At 44.2% G+C, this 18,244-nt stretch overlaps 1 protein-coding gene across 6 annotated transcripts in view; it reads left to right on the plus strand.

Annotated features, from left to right (window-relative positions):
• Positions 1 to 18,244, plus strand: part of PNPLA7 (patatin like domain 7, lysophospholipase) — a 428,589-nt gene that overhangs the window by 1,389 nt on the left and 408,956 nt on the right. For 4 of the 6 annotated variants that reach the window (XM_077836180.1, XM_077836179.1, XM_077836182.1 and 1 more), the window contains exons 2-4: positions 2,682 to 2,716; positions 16,594 to 16,668; positions 18,049 to 18,136. In XM_077836180.1, coding sequence (XP_077692306.1) covers positions 2,684 to 2,716; positions 16,594 to 16,668; positions 18,049 to 18,136 — 196 coding nt within the window. In that variant the 5' untranslated portion in view covers positions 2,682 to 2,683. Of the gene's footprint in view, positions 1 to 2,681; positions 2,717 to 3,443; positions 3,474 to 16,593; positions 16,669 to 18,048; positions 18,137 to 18,244 lie in introns of those variants that run through there. The other 2 variants (XM_077836183.1, XM_077836185.1) reach the window with 2 other exon arrangements.

Consider the following 18,244-nt stretch of genomic DNA (forward strand, 5'->3'; position numbering starts at 1 on the left):
AACCTTTTTTCATTTGTGGACCCCTAACAAATTTTGCATGATTGTGCGGACCCCTTTGGAAACCTTAGTCATCGTCTCTGGACCCCAGAGACCATAGGTTGAAAATCCCTGGTTTAGTGTATAACTTAGGATACTTCATAGTGTACTAATGAATGTAACATTGTGTAGTCTGTCAAAATCAAATAAAAGCATAATGAGGTGGCAAGAATGCACTACATTTTAGTACAGGAAGTAAAGCATACAGATTAATGGAATTCACATTTAAGCTAATAGAAAATCCTTTACATCCATTATACTTACAGGGGATGTTTCTTCATATTTAAATAATAAGACATGCATGATAGGGTGAATATTGTGGTTTTTTCCCCAGTTTTTTAAAATTGAGTTTCATTAGATCTCTGTGTAGTTAATATTTTTATTTATATAAATTTGTACACTGACAGAAAATGTTGTTTTTCATAATTTGAGCAGAAAAACTAAGATTCATAAGACTCAAAATAAAATCTGTTATACTTTTAAATATTTTACTTTTTCATTGTGGAATATGGAATTATTTACTAGAGATGCTGAAATACTTTAAAAAGGTCCCTCAAAAGATATTTAATTAAAACTTTTTCTGTAAATAGTGACTAAAAGGGACAGTGTCAGCTTGAAATCTATTCTGTTTAAAAGAGATATAAGAAATTTAGTTTAAGGCACTTGTTGCTGCCTTTGAGTCCCCATTCCAGTTTCTGTGGTTTTATTTTTTGTTTTGTTTCATTTTTAATGAATTTGTCTTCCCTGTTGCTGTGTAAAAGGTTGACAGCAGAGGAAATTGACTAATTGCGTGACTCATTGGATTAGCCACTGTTACCTTAACCTCAGTCTTTCAGGAAGATAATTTTCTTGGGGTACAAAATAGGGCTGCTGTTTTTTAAGGCTTTGGGAAGAATGTTAGGCTATGTCTACAATTTTGTCATTCGTGGGTGTGAAAAAAACTCACCTCTGACATAAGTTTTAGCAACAAAAATGCCGGTCAGGACAGCGCCATCTCCTGCCGACATAGCTATCTCTGGTCATTGGGGGTGGTTTAATTATGCTGACGGGAGAGCTCTCTGCTGCTGGCATAGAGTGGCTACATAGGAGACCTTACAGTGGTTCAGCTGCGGCAGTACAGCTGTGCTGCTGTAAGGTCTGTAGTATAGACATAGTGTTAGTTTCATTTAATTACTGATTGGGTAATTATGAACTGTGCTAAAAAACCAAACACCATGCAATGGGATAAGACAAGCTAATGTTCATCGCAGAAGCAGTATTTTTGGCACATATGTAGTACTTTATAGTATTGTTCCCCAGAAAACTCAAACTGTTTGCATAAAGGCATTATGTAGGATATGGTGACGCTGTGTATTAGAACTTCCTAGGTTGACCTGGCTACTGATCTGCAGTTCAGGTCTATGCTTTGAATTGTGTTAAGTATTGTGTCACGTCTGGGTTTTCTAATAGTTCTACAAGTGGTAACGATATGGCTATGAAAGTATAAGGGAAAAGAAGCCTGTAACAGCTGATGGTCTTTGCCTGAAAACTGCATCATGTTAAAAGTGGGGATCTTGCTGGAAAATGGTGTTTGTTTTGCTGACTCAATGGTACAATTAGCTTGTTACGCCCACCTGGGTATAAGGAAAGTGGATATAGCCCTCAGGGACTGAGAGAGCACACGCTGCACTGTAGGGTTTGGAGCAAAAAATGAAACCTAAGCATAGCCTTATGCTCTGGTGAGGTAAGCATAGTGGTAGTCAGGCTTGAAGAGAAGGCTTGGGCTGGGTTTTCAGTTTGGAAGTAGTGGGTAAATACATTAAGATCCCAGGAGGGATGACTTTTAATTCTGTGGCCTTGTGTACATTACAAAGCCTTGACTTCTCTAGGCAAAAAAGTGTATTTTTCAATCTGTATTAAGCTAACGGATATTAAAATCTTAAGGTCGACAAGGCAGTTGCAGTTTTAAACTGAGTTAGCTGTTCGAGGTGAATGCCGTAGGGTTTACCTTGAGCAGCTAACACAGATTAAAATTACAACTACTTTGTCCATCACTAGGATTTTAACATGGGTTAGCAAAACACCAGTAAAACTCATCTTTTTTTTCTCAGTGAAGATACAGGCCAAATGTTTAAAAACAAATCTCATTGTTGCTAATAGCAATTCAGTTGCACTTGTATTAGAAACAGTGGGAGCCCTAGCATGGAAGGCTCTCTGGCTCCAGGAGCCATTTTCAATATTATGTTTGGGACTTTCTTTGAGCAGGTTTAATTAATTTGGTGGGATGGGGGTGCTGGCTTGTTGTTTTCTGTTTGGGCTGCATATGAGACCCTTGATTGAAACCCATAAACACAGCTTGGTTACCACGTAGAGAGCTTCATTAATTATCATTGTTGTACTAAAATATTAGAACAGCAAATCATCACCCTGCTTGTTTATTTCTTCACTGAGAAACTTGCTGTTTCCTGTATTTTCTCTCAGGAAGATGAAGAAAAATGCAATATTTCTATTAACTTGCCTTGTCATGACAAATAAAGAAGCTTGGAGGATTAGTTCTCAAACACTTCGCATTATGGTTATTAACACTGACTGTGGGAATGATGAATGTCACTTACTAACTAGGTTTTCTTCTCTCATTTATTTCCTCCCCTCCGCCCCGCCCCAAGCCATGGGTGATGAGGACAGCAACTCCAGCCTCGAGGTACAGTATGCTGGGTTTTTATATTTATACTCTGATTTATTCAAGCACTTATTGTGTTTCCAGTATCTGGAACTTAACTTGCCCAGTTTAGTAACATCTGGCTAACTTGTTAAAGAATATTGGCTTTAAATAAGAACTGTTCCACATGTAAGATATTTTGTTTTCACCCTCCAAAATCTTTAAAAGATTGGCCCCAGCTTGCTGTCATTTTTCTAATCCTCTTCATCCAGTTGCATTTCTTATCTCCTCCAGCCTTCGTTATAGTCTAAGATATTACCAAAGTAACGCAACGTAAACTGCATATAATATACTCCCACACTTCTTTGGTTGCCCTGTAGCTTTCAGGCCCCAATCCTGTGTATGCTTATGGATGCGCTTAACTTTGCTCAGGTGAGTTGTCCCATTCATTTCAATAATACAGCCACAGACTGAAGAGCTGGAAAAAGGTAGAGTTCCTTGACAGCTGCCTTTTACTATGGCTATACCTTGGTGTACTAAAATATGATTTAATAGAGCCTTAAGGCAATTATGTGTTGGGAATTACTTATTCCTAGGGGAAAAAAAGGTAGGCCATGCCAGCTTTATTTAAATCACAGTTTCAGCAATCAAAGCATAACAACATGGAAACAAATCTACTTGACAAGCCAGGAGGATATCTGGTAATCTCAGAGGGAGCTGGTGGTAATAACAGCAAGACAAGGCTCTCTTTACTGGTGACTGCCCAGATGGGACATGCATCCCCGTCAGAAACAGCAAGGTAAAATTGTTGTAAAATTAGTTGTCAAGATAGAATTGTTGATTTACAGTCCCCAATGGACCCATAGTCTATTACAGCATGAACCCCGAAGAACATTCAGGGCACATTACCATATGAATTGCTATGATTTAGTAATTATTGGCAACAGAAGGTTGTGTATATTTGCCAGACATCTAAAGGGTATTGTCCTGGGAAGTAAACCATCTGGACTAATTCCCACAGGAAAGAGACTACTAGGAAAGAATAAGCAGGGATTAGTCTACCCACTAAACCGAACTCCCTCTTCCCCAGTCGCTATAGTATCATTCGAAAGAGATCCCATTGGGAACAAAAGAGCACAAGTTGTGGTGGGAGAAGACGTTGGGAATGGAACTACTCTTTGAATGAACAGGAAGGAGGAAGATTAAAAATAGCAGCATAAGGATTAAACTAACAGTTGTAAGAATTTTTTACCTGTTTGTTTTCTCTGATAATCAGTGGTGGATTAATGGATGGGGCCTGTACCAATTTGGGGGCCCCTGCAGGTGTGCCAGAACCTGTGTAGAAGTGGGAGGGCTACCAGTGCTAGAACTGTGGCCCCACTCCCTGCTCCTCCTCTTCCCCTGAGGCTCCGCTTCCAGCCAGGCTGGAAGCCAGAGGTGGGCCATGGTAAGAGCTGCCCCAGAGAGCCTGGGTTGCTGTGGGGAGCCTTGGACCCTCCACCTCTCCTGGGCAGTGGGCCGGGTGACCTGAGAGCAGCCCTCAGTATGTGTCCCTGTCCCCTGGCGTGTGCTGCCCATGGTAGGTGGAGAGTCTGGGGCTACACATGGTTGTCTGGGCTCTCTGCAGCTCTTACCATGGCACGCCTGGGCAGGGGCCTTGAGGGGAAGAGGAGGAGCCGGGGGTGGGGCCTCATGGTGAGGGATATGTGGGGGGCCAAATGTTCTTTGTGTCCAGGCCCCAAAAAATCTTAATCCACCTCTGCCATAATATAATTATATATAATTTAAAGCAAAGCTTGAAAAAGTTACCAGACACCTACTCGTTAGGTGATTTGAAATATTGAAAGGGGTGGCAGGTGGAAGAGAACTCAGGACTACAGTACCCCCAACTGCTGGAATTTCTGTAAATATGCTGGCCTGGACCTTGTTGGGGGACTCCATCTTTCATATGGACTTTGGCTAGTCAGTCTCGTATGTTTAAACCCGTCCTGTCCCACATGGGTTATGAGGGAAAGAAGAAACTTTCTCTCTGCCCCTTCCATTCTTGACTGTTGAGTTGAGGGTGGCTCTACTTCTCTTATCCTTCACCCAAGTTCCTGGCTACTGCTCCAGTAAGTGTGTCTGTACTGGTCTGTCCGTAACCCAGTATCTGCATATTGTGCCCCATCTCATCCATAGTTTGGTACTTACTTCTGCTATATGCAGCATTTTTAATAACAGCTCTTGAAATGACCAGTGCTTTACTACTTTCCCTTGGCAGCTGTGATCAGCAGTGGAGCTGTTCTTATAATCAGGAGTAACATACTGCATCAGTTCATATTTTGAAAAATGTTTCAGGTTATCATTAGTACTAGAAACTTAACTTTAAAAAGGAGTCCAAAGTAGGTTGGAAGCTGGTAGTTTAGAATTTTTCTGTTTAATGTTCAGTGTGTAGGAACTGAGTGCTAAGATTGGTGCAGAATTATTTACGTAACCTTAAATTGTGATTTCCATAGTCTTTGAGTTTTTCTGTGCCTGTGTATAATGGTACACCTTTTCTTGAATTGCACTTAGCAATCTGAATTGTCTTCTTAGGCTCTTATTTTTAAAAGTATTATATGATCTTATTTCCTTAACATCACTTTTAAGGGCTTTCAGACTTTATGTAGGAGGTTCATAGACTCATAGATTCCAGTGCCTGAAGGGACTATTGTGATCATATAGTCTGATCTCCTATATAACACAGGCCATAGAACTTTCCCCCTCAAAATTCCTTTTGAGGTGATATATCCTATGGATCTTGTATAAATTATTGTATCTAAAATTAGTTTGTTGTTCTGGTAACAAATTGGAAAAATTGTGGCTTTGTGATGGTACAGAAAGTTACTATTTTAGGTGACTGCCCTCAAATCACAGCTCTCATTTGCTTCAAGTATATTGAGAATTATAGTGCATTTTAGAAACATAATGTATTCATATAAAATATTGGTACAGTTCTTAAAATATTAGGTCTTATTTTGAGAAAGCATGTTGTATATTTCGAAACTGTATTGCCTTCGGTACAGATTTCCTGTCCTCTTAAAACATATTGTCTGATTTGAAATAAAGAACACCCTGCAGAGGCGCAGTTTGTTGGTGGGACTGAGAGAACACTGCACTGGTTATGTTTGATTAAGTTTTGGAAAATAGATTTGTAACCATAAAGGCTAGAAAGCTCTTTAAAAAAGTTTTATTTATTTATTTTGTTTTTAGATGAAAACTAACTGAACTCTGCAGTGGAATGGAACCATTGTTGACTTAAAAAAAAAAAAACAAAAAACTGTGGAATTCATGATAGTGACAAACAGCCAGCCATAATACTCTTTAGGCCAGATTGAGCACTTATCTGAAGTTAGATGACAAAACATTTGACGTCTAAAACTTCACAGTCAACAGTTGTTTTAGACTAACTGCTGTAAGTTCACATTTTGAAAGTTATCTTCACAACTAAAAGGGTTAGGTGTATGCAACTTCAATTTTGTTAAAATAGTTTGTATTTTGCAGAATCTGAATGTCAGATTGTAAATTTATCAAACAAAGTTCCTGACAGGTATATTGTACAGTTAAACATATAGCAAATAAATCATTGAAATATTTTTAAAAATTTGAAATTGCTGGCAAAGTAAATAATCACTGCAAAGCATTGAAATATACATATGTATGAATTTTTAAACTTCTGAAATGAATGAGTGGTCAGTTGTAAATGGACAAAAATTCCCCCCCTTGTGAAAAATCAGATTTTTGTTTTGAGTTTTCATATAAGTAGTTCTGAAAACAATCTAAGAACACTATGTGCTTCTACAACTAAAAAGTTAGTGAATAAAGTAAGCTTTATAATGGAACATAGATTGCCACTCAATAGTTAAAATTGTAATCTGTATCTCTCTAAAACAGTCAAGAATCATGCTGTGTAATTTGGATACACAACAGGAAACATTTATGTGGCAGCTGGGTGGGATCTCCTGCCTTCAATCAGAATATGGTTGTGGCAAGAGGGAAAAGCTGAGGGTTACTCCTGGGGGAATTTTGCAACAAAAAATTAAAAATTTTGCACACAGTATTTTACAAACATACTTGTTGACAGGTATTTTAACAATACGGACAACAAAAAAGATTCAGGAAATGTTTTTTGACAAATAGATTCCTTACTAGGCATATTAATACAGAACTCTGAGTAATAATTCATTTAAACTACAGTACAGAAACGTATTTCCCGCACCCCTCAGAAGCGGTGCAAAGGCTTGGGAGAGTCAGGGGTAACGGAGAAGCTGAGGGAGAGGGAAGTAAATTGCTGGGAAGGAGCCTGGGTGTGAATTTGGAGGGTTGTTGGGCATGGGTGGGAAAAGTATGGAACAAAAATTTGTGGGGGCAGGGAGGGATTGTTTGGGAACATCCCCGTGCAGACCCTGGCTGTCCCCTAGCCTCTCCCATTTAGTCAGGCACATCTGCCCCTGTCCCCATGTGTTCCTGTATCCCCATGTGTCCTTGCACCCCCTGTCCACATGTGTTCCTCTGCCTCCACTCAGACACCCACTCCCCCATCCCTATGTGTCCCTGCCCCCACGTGGCTCTGTGCCCCCATTCAGCCACCCCCTGTCCCTATGTGTCCCTGAACCCACTTAGCCACCCTCTGTCCCTGTGTAGCTCTGCACCCCCTCTCCCATCACTATGTGGCCCTGAACCTCCCTCCCCCCTGTGGCCCTATGCCTCCACTCTCATTCAGCCCCTGCCCCAGTCTGTCATCTCCCACTAGCCCTTATGAGCCTGTGTCTGACCACCCTCCAGCACGCTGCGCTGTCTATTTCCCCATAGCCCATGTCTCCTGACCTGGCCTGACAGGTGCTGTGAAGAAGGCAGGCTCTTTCTCGTCTTTAGCTGGCTGGGAGCTGCTGCTGCGCTCTAGTGGCACGGCGCCCTCTGGTGGGCAAAAGGCAGAACTGCAGACACATTTTGGCAGAAGCTTTTTTTCTGCACAAAAAATTAAAAATATGCTTGGTTCATTAAACATGTGCAGTAGCACAGAATTCCCCCAGGAATAAAGAGTGGTGTAGGAAAACTTCAGACGTCTGTACTTTTTGTCTTTTACTTTTTTTTAAACAACTAGAATGTTCTAGTAACTCTTTTTGTAAGTTAAATGTATTGTTAACCATACCTGTTATCAGATGATGCCTCTGAATTTCCAGTGTATGATGGTTTTTAAATAAAATAAAATCAAAATAAGTTATATGAGCACTAATCTTGGGGAAAGAAGACTAATGGTATCCAATCTAATATGTACTGTGATGGATTTGGAGGGGCCTATAATAATTTATGCTTGACCAGGCTGTTGGGGTGTCTGTTTGAATATGTTGGTTTACTTTAATAGCTGGATGTTGGGAAACAAGCAGGAAGGCAAAACAAGAGATCCAGTGAAGACTCTTCTGGGTAAATACTTCAAAGGGGATAAGAGACAGTGGCTCAGGCATTAACTGGGGAGATCTGTCTTTTGGCTCCTGCTAAATTATAAAGCTTGTTTTGCCAATTCTCGGAGCCTGTGGCTCAAAAGGATTATAAACTGTTAAAAAACAAAACAAAAAACACTCTGGCCCTGTGGGGGAGGCAAATGTTTTTCGCTGACACATACATGTGCCCTCCTGGGGGCATGAAGAAGCTAGACCTTTTTTAGGCTTCAAGGGGAATGGTTGACCTGGAGGTAAGATAGATGTGTGTGTAGACCTTTTATTATTTTAAACTCTTTTTTTTTTTCTTATGCTATGTTCTGACTGTTAAGATTTGTTTTAAGAAAGCTGGTTTGGGTCACTGTATTCATTTCAGGTCACACTCTCCTGAGGGAAAGACCTGCAGGTACCATATTTAGTCAGGCCTGCTGGGATAAGCATGGTCAATACGCAAGGTCCTGTTGTGTAGGACTCGATTTAGGAGAGGGAGAATTGTGGGATGCCACCCTAGCGAAAGAAAAGACTAGGGCTTTTCAGCTTGGAAAAGAGACGAGTAAGGGGGAATTTGATCGAGGTCTTTTAAATCATGACTGGTGTGGAGAAAGTAAATAATGAAGTGTTGTTTGCTCCTTCTCATAATACAAGATCTAGGCGTCATCCAATGAAATGAATGGGCAGAAGGTTTAAAACAAACAAAAGGAAGTATTTCTTCACACAACGCACAGTCAACCTGTGGAGCTCTTTGCCAGAGAATGTTGTGAAGGCCATGAGTATAACAGGGTTCAAAAAAGAACCAGATAAATTCATGGAGGTTAGGTCCATCAATGGCTATTAGCCAGGATGGGCAGGGATGGTGTCAGAAGCTGGGAATAGGTGACGGGATGGATCACTGGATGATTACCTGTTCTGTTCATTCCCTCTGAAGCATCTGGCACTGGCCACTGTCAGAAGACTGGATACTGGGCTAGATGGACCTTTGGTCTGACCCAGTATGGCCCTTCTTATGAGACCTGAGATGAAGGGGATGCACTCAGAAACCAGAGAAGAGGTCAGAGGTGCAGCTAGCTCTGTAACCATGATGTACACACTTAAAAAGTGAAGAAGAAGCTGTAGGACTGTGGTCTCTCAGCACCAGGCTCTGTAGAGCTAGTAGAGCTTGTCACTTCCTGGAACTATAGTTATTTGGTTTGTGGAATTTACAAGCATTGCTGACTGTATGTGAGGAACTTGTAAGTTCCTTGAGTCAAGCTATTGGTCTGCAGGTATGGTAAGAAATATGAGAGGTCTGTATTGATAAGCATGGAGCTTACAAGGTCTTTTAGGACTGTCCACATGCCCCAAGCCTCTGTGAGGTAACTACCTCTCCCCTTGTGTGCTGCTGATGTGCTCACTTCCCTCAGGTCTTTGAGGTCACTTCCTCTCCCCTTGTATCCTGAGGGACTGCCCCACCTGCATCAGGCCTCTGTGAGCCTGTATTTGGAGTGAACGTTCTCCTACTGCACACACTGGTATGGACATCGTGTGAGATCTTCCACACAGGGGTTCTCAACCTCTTTCTTTCCGAGGCCCCCCCCAACATGCTGTGAAAACTCCACGGCCTACCTGTGCCACAACAACTGTTTTTCTGCATATAAAAGCTAGGGCCAGCATTAATGGGAGGCAAGCAGGGCAATTGCATGTGGCCCTGCACCATGGTAGCCCCTGCGAAGCTAAGCTGCTCATGCTTTGGCTTCAGCCCCTGGTGGTGGAGTCAGGGCAGCATGGGCTTTCTGCCCTGGGCCCCAATGAGGCTAATGCCAGCCTTGTTTGGTGGACCCTCTGAAATCTGCTGCTCATGGACCCCCCAGGGGCCCTTGGACTCCTGGTTGAGAACTGCTACTCCACATTTTCCTGGAGGGTTTGTATCTCTTCCTGTCCTTCCCACTTTCTCCAGGAGCTAGATCACAGGCACCAGGTTCTTTCACCCTACGGCTTCCTGATTATTTTTCTCGTATTCTGAAATCATGAATACCGAGCGTTAGCCAGTATTTACATACAATTTGTGACAAATATGAACTGTGTTGCATAGCTATATTATTTCCCTTGGACAGTAAGCCAGCATCAGGGACGTATACAATTCCTACAAAGTGTGTCATAGTAGGTCAGCAAGGTCTCTGTGTGAGCATGGTATACGGCTAGTATTTGGGAAGGAAATTGTTTAGATTAAATATACAAACAACATATGAGGCTGAAATTATTATGCATTTATAATAGTGTTCATTCTCATGGGCTGGTCAGGAAAGGGCAGGGTTTATTAAGCATGCAGTCCACTTGAGCTATAGTTGAGAAGGCACATGATCTAGTAGATGGAATTTAGGAACTCCAGAGTTCCATTCTTTGCTCTGCCACTGGCTTCCTCTGGGTCAGCAGGGCAATATACATGTAGGTTACTTGAGATAGTGTATACCTAGTTACACAACAGGAGTGTTTTGGGGTTTGGCTAACTACATGTCCTAAGCTCTGTACAAAGTGCCACATAAGTGTAGTTAACAACCAAACAACTTATTTGAAAAGTTTCTGCAAAGGCAACGGGGAAAAAAAAATCTCTTAAGGGAAACTGATAAGGGGCATCTGATGAAATTGTGTTTATGCTTTTTTGTTTCCCTGTGGTGTTTGATGGAGTTCTGGAAAGGTATTTGTTCTTGATTTTTAAACTTCATTTGGTACAGTATTGGAAAGGGTTTTGCCACTGCTGAGCCACCCCCTTGAGTGGTGGTAGCTAGATTGATGGGATAATTCTCCCGTTGATCTAGCAGTGTCTATACTAGAGCTAATCAGGGCTGTTCTAATCAGCCTGTCTGTCTTAATTGTCTCGAGAAGGTTCCTGATTGTTCTGGAACCTTCATTGTTACCTTACCCAGGGAAAAGGGACCTACTTAACCTGGGGCTAATATATTTGCCTTCTGTTACTCTCCTGCAGCCATCTGGTCTGACCCTGTCACACTGCATTTCAGATATGGTTTTTTGATTTTGAATTAAATGCTCTGAAAATGAGATTTATTAAGGGAGACGATCAGATAAAGACAAAATAAACTGTATCCATAATAGACCTAGTCTTATTCTCAGCCGAATTGAAGCTAGATAGGTTCACCTTGGATTAAGGCCTGGTCTGTACTAGAAAATTAGGTTGGCTTAACTAAGTCCATCAGGAGTGTGAAAGAGCTACACTTACGAGCAGCATAGCATAGTTATGGCGATCTAACCCCCAATGTAGATAGTAAATTCTTCCATTGATCTAATTGCCACTTCTTGGGGAGGTGGATTACCTACGCCGATGGGAGAACACCTTGTGTTGGTGTAGGTAGCATCTAGCGAGGGTTGCCAACTGTCTAATCACACAAACCCAAATGCCCCTGCTTCGCCCCTTCTCCAAGGCCCCGCCCTGCTCCCTCCCTCCTCCCTCCCTCTGTTGCCCACTCTCCCCCACCCTCACTCACTTTCACCAGGCTGTGGTAGGGGGTTGGGTTGTGGGAGTGGGTGCGGGCTCTGGGCTGGGGCCGAAGGGTTCAGAGTGTGGGAGGGGGCTCCAGGCTGAGCCTGGGGTAAGGGATTGGGGTGAAAATGGGAATGCGGGGTGCAAGCTCGGCGGGACCTGGGTGCAGGAGGGGGCTCAGGGCTGGGGCAGGGGATTGGGGTGCAGGATGGGGTGAGGGGTGTGGGCTCTGGGAGAGAGTTTGGGTGAAGGAGGGGACTCTGGGCTGGGGCAAGGGGTTGGAGTGCAGGAAGGGGTGCGGGGTGTGGACTCTGGGAGGGAGTTTGCATGCGGGAGGGGGCTCAGGGTTGGGGCAGGGGGTTGGGGGGTGGGAGGGGGTGTGGGGTCCAGCCAGGTGGCACTTACCTCGGGCGGCTCCTGAGCAGTGGTGCAGTGGGGCTAAGGCAGGCTCCCTTCCTACCCTGGCCCTGCACCACTCCTGGAAGCCGCCGGCATGACCCTGCGGGAGGGGGAGGGGGGCAGGGGGAGTGGAGTCGGCATTCGGGGTGGGGGAAGCGTGTGGAGACCCCCTCCCAGAGGCTGCAGGGACATGCCAGCCACTTCTGGGAGTGGCGCAAGGCCAGGGCAGCCAGGGAGCCTGCCTTAGCCCCGCTGCACTGCTGGACTTTTCAAAAAGAAAAGGAGTACTTGTGGCACCTTAGAGACTAAATTGGTTAGTCTCTAAGGTGCCACAAGTACTCCTTTTCTTTTTGCGAATACAGACTAACACGGCTGTTACTCTGAAACCTGCTGGACTTTTAGCGGCCTAAAATCTCCCTTTTTGGCTTCAGTAGTGTCCGGGAGATAGAGCCTGATTCTGGGAGACTCCTGGCGAAACTGGGAGTGTTGGCAACCTTTCGTCTAGCTGTAGCATTTCAAGTGGAGACAAGCCCTGAGCCCTTCATTTCTGCCCAGGATGCTCTTGGCAGGCCTGCCGGTTAGAGACCAATGGAGTCTTTGTGTTCTTCCCCTCCTCTTTACTTGACTCAGCCCTTTTATATTTCAATAGCATATTATCATACAAGGCATTTCTTCCCGTCCCTCAAGTGGTGTCCCTGGGTGCCTTATGACATGTCCACTCTCTGCATCCCAAATACCAATAGCTAGCTTCAAACTTATCAGAAACCTACCACTAGCCAGAGGCTGACTGACCCTTCAAGTAGGGTCCTGGGGAAGCAACCTGGTGTAATAGCTTCGCTGTTGTGTGTGCCCCTCCTATTGCACTCATCTGTCACATTTACCTGTGTCTAGAGTAGGGGACTAATCCATTTTTGGTAAATCCAGCGATGCTGCTGTTCAAAGAGGGCTCTCTAGGAGCTATTTCTACCTCCCTGGGTAGGACCTGAGGACAGTCTCCTAAAGTTGCACTAGTGTAATTGTGTACATCTACACAGCCTGCTGCAACAAGCCTCTGAATCTGGGTTGACAGACTTGGGCTTTTGGGGCTTGCACTACCATGCTAATAATAGCTGTGTAGAAGTTGCAGCTTGGGCTCTGAAGCCTGGGCATACAGGTGGGATTCAGAGACCAAGCTCCAGCCTGAGCTGCAGCTTAAAAGCACTGTCCGCACTGTTGTTTGTAGTGAGAGCCCCACAAGCCCAAGTCTGTTGACTGGGCTCAGAGGCTCACTGCTGCTGGCTGTGTAGATCAGCAGTGCCCAAACTTTTCCTCTCGTGCCTCCCCCTACCAATAATGGAATGTGTCCTGTCTGCACACCCCCACGCCCCGGTGTCTGAGAGCAGAGTTGTGGCAGAGAGCAGGGGCCGACAACCAAACCATGGCAGGGAGCAGAGGCAGGGCAGCAGCCAGGGACTGGGAGCGGAGCAGGGGTCACAGCTGGAGCAGAGCTGGGGGCAGACCAGGCCTGGATGATGCTCCCTCCACACCCTCCCATGAGGGCTGTCCTGGGCCTCACTGCGCCCCAGTGGACCGGCACACCCCACAGTTTGGGGACCACTGGCGTAGAGGTATACTATGTGAGCTCAGTACTTAGTAAGGCTGCAGCTGGGCTAGGGACATGGAACAGCTTTATCTCCTGAGGAGGCCCCCTAGAGAGTGGGCTCATAGCTGGAGTTGGATTGGTGATCCCTACAAAATAGTAACTTATCCTGCCTCTCCTGGAGCATGCTAACAATTATCTGACCCTAACTGAAACCTGTTCACCCCAGAGGTGCCTGTATTTCAGTAGTAGGCAAAAGGACTTCTGTTTCTACAGGGTTTGATCCCAGAGTCCATGTGTAGCCAGATCTCCTATTGACTATAGCCGGAGTGTCGATTGTGCTGTTAGTTACTAGAGTCTGCCATCTCAGGGTATTGTTGGATCACCAGCTGCTGTTAATCAAACATAGAGCAACAGTTCCTTGACTTTAGCAAAGCTTTTGACATGGTCTCCCACAGTATTCTTGCCAGCAAGTTAAAGAAGTATGGGCTGGATGAACGGACTATAAGGTGGGTAGAAAGTTGGCTAGATTGTCGGGCTCAACGGGTAGTGATCAATGGCTCCATGTCTAGTTGGCAGCCGGTATCAAGTGGAGTGCCCCAAGGGTCGGTCCTGGGGCCAGTTTTGTTCAATATCTTCATAAATGATCTAGAGGATGGTGTGGGTTGCACCCTCAGCAAGTTTGCAGATGACACTAAACTGGGAGGAGAGGTAGATACGCTGGAGGGTAGGGATAGTTTACAGAGGGCCCTAGACAAATTAGAGGATTGGGCCAAAAGCAATCTGATGAGGTTCAACAAGGACAAGTGCCGAGTCCTGCACTTAGGATGGAAGAATCCCATGCACCGCTACAGACTAGGGACAGAGTGGCTCAGCAGCAGTTCTGCAGAAAAGGACCTAGGGGTTACCGTGAACGAGAAGCTGGATATGAGTCAGCAGTGTGCCCTTGTTGCCAAGAAGGCCAGTGGCATTTTGGGCTGTATAAGTAGGGGCATTGCCAGCAGGTGGAGGGACGTGATCGTTCCCCTCTATTCGGCATTGGTGCGGCCTCATCTGGAGTACTGTGTCCAGTTTTGGGCCCCACATTACAAGAAGGATGTGGAAAAATTGGAGAGAGTCCAGCAGAGGGCAACAAAAATTATCAGGGGACTGGAACACATGACTTCTGAGGAGAGGCTGAGGGAACTGGGATTGTTTAGTCTGCAGAAGAGAAGAATGAGGGGGGATTTGATAGGTGCTTTCAACTACCTGAAAGGGGGTTCCAAAGAGGATGGCTCTAGACTGTTCTCAGTGGTAGCAGATGACAGAACAAGGAATAATGGTCTCAAGTTGCAGTGGGGGAGGTTTCGGTTGGATATTAGAAAAACTTTTTCACTAGGATGGTGGTGAAACACTGGAATGCGTTACCCTGGGAGGTAGTGGAGTCTTCTTCCTTAGATATTTTTAAGGTCAGGCTTGGCAAAGCCCTGGCTGGGATGATTTAGTTGGGGATTGGCCCTGCTTTGAGCAGGGGATTGGACTAGATGACCTCCTGAGTTCCCTTCCAACCCTGATATTCTATGAGTTGCCAGGAAAACACTTCTTCATCTAGATCTGTCCCAGATCTTGCTACTGTGTGTTTCGGATGTGGGGAAGTCTACCCTTATCTGAGCCTCTGTCATGTTAAGATTCGATTACTGCGCTGTACTGCCCTTTACATACAGATGTGCCTTAAACTGATCTGGATACTGAAGTCGGTGCTTATTAAGGAGCATATCTTGCTGGGAGCACATGACATCCGTGACTCTGCATGTTGCCTGTTGGTTTTGGAGTGGAGTTTAAGGTGTTTGCTGTCAACTATAAACCCCTAAATGGCTTGGTTCCTGCTTATAGGGCCTTGCATTTCTCCTCTCCTGGGCCACAGCTGTGGTTAGTGAAAGTGCCTGAATTGAAGTCCCCTTGGTTTAAAAGAAAAGGAGGTGCTGACAAGGCATTCTCTTTGAGGGCCCTTGACTTTGGAACTTATTCCTTGTGATGCTTCTTGGGGGTACCCAGGGTTCTGAGGCATCTTGCTACCACACGTCCTTAACGATAAGTTGCGCTGTCAGCTTGCTTCCTCTGTGAAAGATCCAGGGTGTCTGTCTGTACACACAGACATCTCAGAGGAAACCATTGTCCTTGTTCATAAGCAGGACATTCTCCTGTTTGTTCTTTTTCCCCCTGTAAACGCCTTTCTTGTAGACTTTTCCATCTCTTAATCGATATCTGGTTCAGTATGCAAATAGGCCTCCATTATGGAGCGGACAGTACAGATATGACCAGACGGGGAGGTTTAAGCATCTGTTACGTCCTGCCTGGAAGGAACCTGTCCGAGGCATGTCACCTTGATCTGCCTTACCTTAAGAACATAATTTTTAGTATAGATACATAACTTCTTAAATATTATCCTTGCATACATTTTGCAATGATTATGATGACTATTAGTAGAGACCTTACATGCCACCTTTGGTGAAGTATTAAGTATGTGCCTTCTGCCAATTGGCATCAAGAGGCCCCTGAGTCACACTCTTTCACCATCCAGGACTGAAATAGCCTAGGTCTTTGGGGAGGGAGGAACATAAGGGCTGGTATTTGTGGATGACAGTGTTTGATTTTTTTATCACTGGTTGTTTTAAGGTTAGGGAAGTTCTTGAGTTATTTCTTTTGTGGCTGTATGTATGTGGCACTTATATGAAAGGTGCCTGGATCCTCAAACAAATGGTTTTAAAATACTTGTTATAAGTAGAAATTTAATAATAAGGAATCACAGGATCAGATCCTATACTTCACACAATCTGTTAGATCCTAAAGTGCCTTACTATGTGGTTGAAAGGAAGACACTATATAAATGTAAGAAAATTACTTTGGATGCATGAGACCAGATGTGCAGTAACTGTTACTGAGATTTCTTGCTATGTGTACAGATAGTCTTTTAAAGAATCTTCAGTTTTTGCAAGCTTTTTCCTTAATTGTTCCCTTTCTGTTCTGGCTTTAGGCTGGATTCCCAGTGGGCATAGATCTACGAACACGAGTTCTTCAGTTCGTAGAAGACAGAATGCAAACTACTATGGTAATATACTATTTTCATTGATTGGATGCAAGATAAAATGTGTGTATAAATAGCCTCCTGTGTGTTACTTCTCAGGTACAGTCAGTACTCCTGGGGGAATTCTGTGCCAAAAATAGAAAATTCTGTGCACGATATCTTAAAATTCTTTAAAATTCTATGTATTTTATTTGTCAAAATAGCACAATATAATCACACTGGTTTCAATTATTTTGGTAATTTACTTCAAAAGACTTGTCAAGAACTATGTCTGTAACAGTACAGACGAGGAAAAAAAGATTCAGGAAATGTTTTTGACAAATAGATTCCTTACTGGGAATATTAATACAGAACTTTGAGTAATAACTCATTTAAACGACAATTTAGAAATGTATCTCCTGCACCCCTCAGAAGCAGTGCAAAGGCTTGGGGGAGTTGTGGGTAATGGAGGAGCTGAGGGAGAGGGAAGTCATTGCTCAGAAGCAGCCTGGGACTGAACCTGAATGGTTGGTAGGTATGGGTGAGAGAAGTATGAAACAGGGCTTTTTTGGGGAGAGCGATTGTTACGGAGTTGGGGAACCTCCCCCATGCTGACCCTGGCTGTCCACTAGCCTCTCCTATTCAGTCAGGCACATCTGCTCCTGTCCCATGTGTCCCTGCACTGCCACTCAACCACAGTTCCACCACCTGTCCACATGTGTCCCTGCACTTTCCTTCCCATGCACACCCCCACCCCCGGTTTCCCTGCAGCCCCACTCTCGTTTAGCCTTCGCTCTAGTCTGTCCCTCGCAACAGCCCCGTATGCCCTGCTCTGTCTGTCCCCCCAGTATCGCATCTTCCACATTGCTATGAGAAAACCAGCCTCTGCTCTCTCCCTATCAGCTGCTGGCTGCTACAGTGAGCTTGCTACCCTCTGTTTTGGTGCCACAGCAGCCCCTGTTGAGTGAAAGATGCAACTGCAGTGCCTCTCTGGCAGAATGTATTTTCTGTGGAGAAAAAAAAATCTGTGGGGTACCTGAATTCTGCACATGTGCAGTGGCGCAGAATTCCCCCAGGAATAAGTCAGAGCTTGAGTGGGTTATGTGATCTCACATTACTGCAATACATGAAGTGGAGTTTTCACTCCATGTGCTACCTATTTATTCAACTCATAGGTCCTTCAAATAGAAACAGAGGATCCCAGGGGTATGTGTGTGTGAGGGAGACTGTGCAATTTTGTAAATGTTGCAGTACTTAGTTATATCACAGTTGGGTCACTTTTTTTTTTCCTTTTTTTCAAAATGAGGATTTCTGAACATGCCCTGAATTCCATATTCACACCTTGCTGAGTGTTTGCTGTAGGATTTAGCAAAATTTTAAGGAATATTTTAATTATTCACTCTTTTTCCTAACCTCTCCCCACAGCTAACTGGAATAGTAATTGGAGCTGCAGTGGCATTGCCCCTTATAGGGATTTTTGTGTTTGTCGTTTACAGAAAGGTGAAGCAATCTAGTAAGTACTCAACTTGCTACACATGCTTTAAAACAGAATCTTCTCAGTGGAATTCCTTTACCCTAATATTTCCTTAATGTAATGTGATGGAGCCAGTGCTTGTTCTGG

The sequence above is a fragment of the Eretmochelys imbricata genome, chromosome 16, assembly GCF_965152235.1.
Source record: "Eretmochelys imbricata isolate rEreImb1 chromosome 16, rEreImb1.hap1, whole genome shotgun sequence".
Classification (NCBI taxonomy): Eukaryota; Metazoa; Chordata; order Testudines; family Cheloniidae; genus Eretmochelys; species Eretmochelys imbricata.